At 43.6% G+C, this 5000-nt stretch overlaps 2 protein-coding genes across 2 annotated transcripts in view; one reads left to right on the top strand and one right to left on the bottom strand.

The window, feature by feature from the left end:
• sh3kbp1 (SH3-domain kinase binding protein 1) overlaps positions 1–285 on the bottom strand; it is a 35927-nt gene extending 35642 nt beyond the window's left edge. Inside the window, exon 1 of the mRNA XM_027173775.2 lies at positions 1–285. This exon is cut by the window's left edge and continues 94 nt beyond it. The gene's annotated coding sequence lies outside the window, so the exon portion shown is untranslated.
• A 1954-nt stretch (positions 286–2239) lies between these two features.
• klhl24b (kelch-like family member 24b) overlaps positions 2240–5000 on the top strand; it is a 14736-nt gene continuing 11975 nt past the window's right edge. Inside the window, exons 1-2 of the mRNA XM_047808872.1 lie at positions 2240–2472; positions 4372–5000. The exon at positions 4372–5000 is cut by the window's right edge and continues 354 nt beyond it. Of these exons, the coding sequence (XP_047664828.1) occupies positions 4435–5000 (566 nt within the window). The 5' untranslated portion in view covers positions 2240–2472; positions 4372–4434. The remainder of the gene's footprint in view (positions 2473–4371) is intronic.

Below are 5000 nucleotides of genomic sequence, written 5' to 3'. Positions count from 1 at the left end.
CAATGAAGTTAAAAAAACGATCAAACAAATCTCCAGCCCAGTGGAGTTGAAGGAGCTCCGAGACACAGAGGGAACAAAATGACGGAGAAGAAACAGAAAATTCTGCTTTAACGGCTCGGTGATGAGACACGACACGGCACGCGCGCATCAACCGCCCGCTGCCTCGCGCTCCGGTACCTTCACCGCGCAGACATGAAAACAGAGCGGCGACAATGTAGCGGGGAAACGCTGTGTGATGTGGCCGCTGCTCCGTTATACACACACACACACACACACACACACACACACACACACACACACACACACACACACACACACACACACACACACACACACACACACACACACCGCCCAGTCCGAGCAGCCTAACGGCCTGCAGGTGGCGCGCTGGAGTATGTTAAACTCTCGCGAGATTAGGACAGCTGAAGAGGCATCACGTGATCTCCTCTTCCTCCTCCTCCTCTTCCTCCTCTTCCTCATCCTTCTCCTCCCAGGCGGAAGTTTTAGATTTTCTACAAAGAAAGTCAAATGACTGCGTTTCATTGAAATATATACATTTTTTTACATTCACATCACAATAAAGATTAACTTGTTACCGCAACACTTTCTGAACATCTGGAGCAGATTTACGTTTATTATTCAATTACATTTGTATTAGCATTATGGACTTTGTGCGCCCCCTGCTGTCAGAAAAGTGTTATATGTTTAATGTAACACACTTACCAGACTCCCTAAATACAGAGTGACTTACATTTTTAATATCAATTTACACCATTGTGGGTTAAGGGCCATGCTCAGGGGCCCAGCAGTGGCAGTTTGGTGGACCTGGGATCTGAACTCATGACCTTCCCATCACTAGCCCAACACCTTAAACAGTGTGCTGCACCTCATCCACCTCCAGAGGGCGCTGATGACCTATAAACCCTGGCAGAAGATTTATTTATTACTGAAGTAATTTAATGTCCATCATATTACGTGTTGTTTTATGGGATTGTTTATGAGATGCTAAAGAGACGTCTTCATTTAGAACCTTTAAGAAGAGTGAAAAGAACTGTATTTAAAATCCTGAACTGTCTGGATGAACCTGAAGCAAGCAGGTCTGAGCTGGAAGGGTTTCATTATCTGGGAATAAATGACTATAACAGTAGGCCAAAAGAAGACCTGTATTATCTCTCTCTCTCTCTCTCTCTCTCTCTCTCTCTCTCTCTCTCTCTCTCTCTCTCTCTCTCTCTCTCTCTCTCTCTCTCTCTCTCTCTCAATAGAGATCTAATGGAGTTTCCTGGAGGATTTCTGCACACTGCCCTCAGGCCTCGAGATGACAGGAAAGAAAAAGAGACATGTTTTTCACTCTCGACTTCCTGGAACACATTGTTTACTGAAGAGAAAAGAGATCAGCTCTTTCATGAACCCATTAATCAGAATGTCAGTGTCCTAAACATCAACATGAACCTCTTTAGAACCTTTTCTCTTCTAGGAAAGCAACTCATTTTCTGAAGACGTGTTTGCAGGGTCCTCTGTACAGATCTTATATAAAGACAGTTCTAACAGATCTAACATGCTCCAAAAGCTTCAGGTTCTCAAGGTTCCCTACAGCAATGGACAAATCATGCTTTGTGGGTATTTTAGGGTACTTGACAGGTTCTTTGGATCATTCCTGAAGAGGGTCTACTTGTTCCGGATCTCCTCTCCGAGACAGAATCATAGCACAGTGAGGATTTAGATTGATCTTTCATTCTATTTGTAATGAGAGAAGAGATTACAAATAGAACCTTTTCTGGATAGTGAAGCATCTTACTGTGTTACTCGGCTCATCCCACTAATCGTTAAAGGTTAAGACTTAATTCATGTATTTATTGATTAGTGTTGTTTGAGGAGAACCGGATTAATGGGTAGATGAATGCAGTTAACTTAACATGTGCTTATGTTCATGAGCTTCAGTCACATTTCCATCTGCACTTCTCCACACTTCCTCGAGCTGTTTGTAAACACCAGCTGCCATGTGGCACTCTGACGTAATCCAGGGGGCGGAGTTTACACTGTAGTTCAAAGCCACGATTAGAACAACTTCCAGATTACAAATCCCACAATCCCTCGCGCTGCCAGATGATTGGCGCTGATGTGTGGGGAGGATGCGGTGGGGAGGTGGATCATGTCCTCTCTGAGTGCATTAGAGAGAGAGAGAGAGAGAGAGAGAGAGAGAGAGAGAGAGAGAGAGAGAGAGAGAGAGAGAGAGAGAGACACACACACACACACACACACACAGAGACACACACACACACACACACACACACACACACACACACACACACACACACACACACACACACACACACACACACAGCACAAGCTCAGATCGAGGAGTCAGAATAAGGAGACAGACAGTAAGAGACGTTAATAAGACAGTTTTCACTCTTTAACAGCTACACAAACTCGCCATAGAGAAGCAGCTCAGATCTCGTCTTGGTTCTGAAGGTAAGTTCTGCTCATGTTCCGGGAGATAAAACACATCACTGCAATCGGCGCGTTAGAATCTTCTTCTCTTCCACTTTCTTTTCTGTCCAGTGCACATTGTCCACCTCACATGCACAAGTGCTTTACATTACAAACCTATTTAGGTCTTAATTCTGTTTCTAACAGTGAAGGATGACTTTATGTTCTGTGTGAAACTGGACCACGGCTGGGCTTTAACTCACTGCTGATGGTTTCCACTTCTCATCAGGAAGCGAGTCACTTCTTATTCACTTCTTATTCACTTCTTATTCACTTCTTATTCACTTCTTATTCACTTCTTCTTCTTCTTCTTCTTCTTCTTCTTCTTCTTCTTCTTCTTCTTCTTCTTCTTCTTCTTCTTCTTCTTCTTTTTTCACACGCTGCAGGACAGTCGTGTAGAGCTGCTGAAACACGTGAGGGGTCTGATATTGATCTTCGGTTTTAATGATAAGATCCAGTTCCTCGATGTTAGCAAATCAGATTTGGTCATAAACTAGGTTTCAAAACAAAGCACTAAAATGTCATTTGAAATGAAATATAAACAGCAGCAGAAAAAGGGATTAGACTCTGATTAAAAACGATCAGACTCTCATTAGACTCTTATTAAACTCTGATTAGACTCTGATTAAAAACGATCAGACTCTCATTAGACTCTTATTAAACTCTGATTAGACTCCAGGTAGGTTTTAACATGAGAATTGATTTTTTTTTTCCTCTTCAGGATTTGTGTGTTATTGTGTACCAACATAATAATAGTTATAACGCTTCACAGTCAATCATCTGAATCACAAGTGCGCTTCTAACCCCTGGCTCCCAGAACATACACACTGAGCCCTCAGGGGTCCTTTATACAGTTAACAGTTCTATTTTTATACACGTGAGCATCCTTTGCCTTTTTTGCGTCTCAATTCTGTCACATGCGCACGTGCGGCACTTCTTTGTTTATAATGCGTTATTACTGTGAATGTGAATGAACACTAGGGGGCAGCAGGTGAAACAGGGCCACGTGGAGGAGGTTTTCTTCAGGTGAGCTCACCTGCTGCTTCGCCCACGTGTCCAATAATTCTGTGGAAAAATACACCGGTATCTGAGACATGACGTTTTTCTTCTGAGCTCCACATCTAACGCCTACAGCTACTAGTGTCCTGAACTACATCATGTCTAATTAAACACTACATTGAACACCACACTAGTAAAGGTGTACACTATTCTACTAAATAATAAGCAATTTGGGACAGAGCAAGACCACAAAGGGTTGCCAGGTTTTTCACCTTTGTGAAACCTACACTTTGTGTTGACATTTAAATGTAAATCATTTTTATGAATTTCAAAAACATAAAGCATTGATGATGAAAGAAACACAATTAAAGGAAAAATAAAATGTATATTATATAATAATAATAATATTTCATCCTCATGTTTGGAGTCTTGATCCAGTGTTGCCATATCTGTCATTATCCTGCGGAATGGTCTGGAACGGGCTGATGTTTTGTAGTTGGTGGTTTGGGGGTTGTGTTTTTTTGGGAATAAACCGATCGATTAATTCTGTAGATTCTTAAATTCTTTAATTCTTTTTACAATGTTTGTTGTTATAAAAGAAGAGAAAAGTTTTTGTTGTTGATTATTTGCTTCTTCTTTACATTTCCATTTCCACCCTGTAGCAGACGCCCTTATCCAGAGCGACTTACATTTTTATCACATTTTATACAACTGAGCAATTGAGGGTTAAGGGCCTTTCTCAAGGGCCCAGCAGCAGCAGCAGCCTAGCAGTCATGGGAATCATGTCACAATCTGATTGGCAGTCCAGCAGTTAATGATCTAATTGGAAAATGTTGTTGTTAAACGTGGATCTGATTCTTACTGTGTCTCTTGTAATTTTAGCAACCTCAGTTCCTCTTTCTGTTCTCCTACCACTGGGCTCAGGCCTGATCCATTCTGGCCGCCATGGTACTGATCCTGGGAAGAAGGCTAAACCGGGAGGATTCGGGTGTCCGAGAGTCTCCTGCGGTCAAGCGCAAGGTTCTGGAGATGGACACGAAAACTCTGAGCAGTCCTGACGTGTTTGACTTCTGCTCAGGGCCGAGCCATGCAGAGAGCATCCTCCAGATGTTCAACGAGTTCCGTGACAGTCGTCTCTTCACCGATGTGGTGATCAGTGTGGAGGGTCGTGAGTTCCCGTGTCACCGCGGAGTGCTGTCGGCTTGTAGCGGCTACTTCCGCGCCATGTTCTGTAACGACCACCGCGAGAGCCACGCAATGCTAGTGGAGATCAATGGCATCCGTGCCGAAGCCATGGACACCTTCCTACAGTATGTGTACACGGGCCGTGCGCGCATCAACACAGAAAACGTGCAGTTTCTGTTTGAAACGTCCAGCTTGTTCCAGATCGTGACTCTGCGTGATGCCTGCGCTAAGTTCCTGGAGGACCAGCTGGACCCATGTAACTGCCTGGGCATCCAGAGGTTTGCTGACGCCCACTCGCTCAAGCAGCTCACTACCCGCTGCCGTAA

Source organism: Tachysurus fulvidraco, chromosome 25 (genome assembly GCF_022655615.1).
Source record: "Tachysurus fulvidraco isolate hzauxx_2018 chromosome 25, HZAU_PFXX_2.0, whole genome shotgun sequence".
NCBI classification, from domain to species: domain Eukaryota; kingdom Metazoa; phylum Chordata; class Actinopteri; order Siluriformes; family Bagridae; genus Tachysurus; species Tachysurus fulvidraco.
This window is presented reverse-complemented; position numbering and strand designations above follow the sequence as displayed.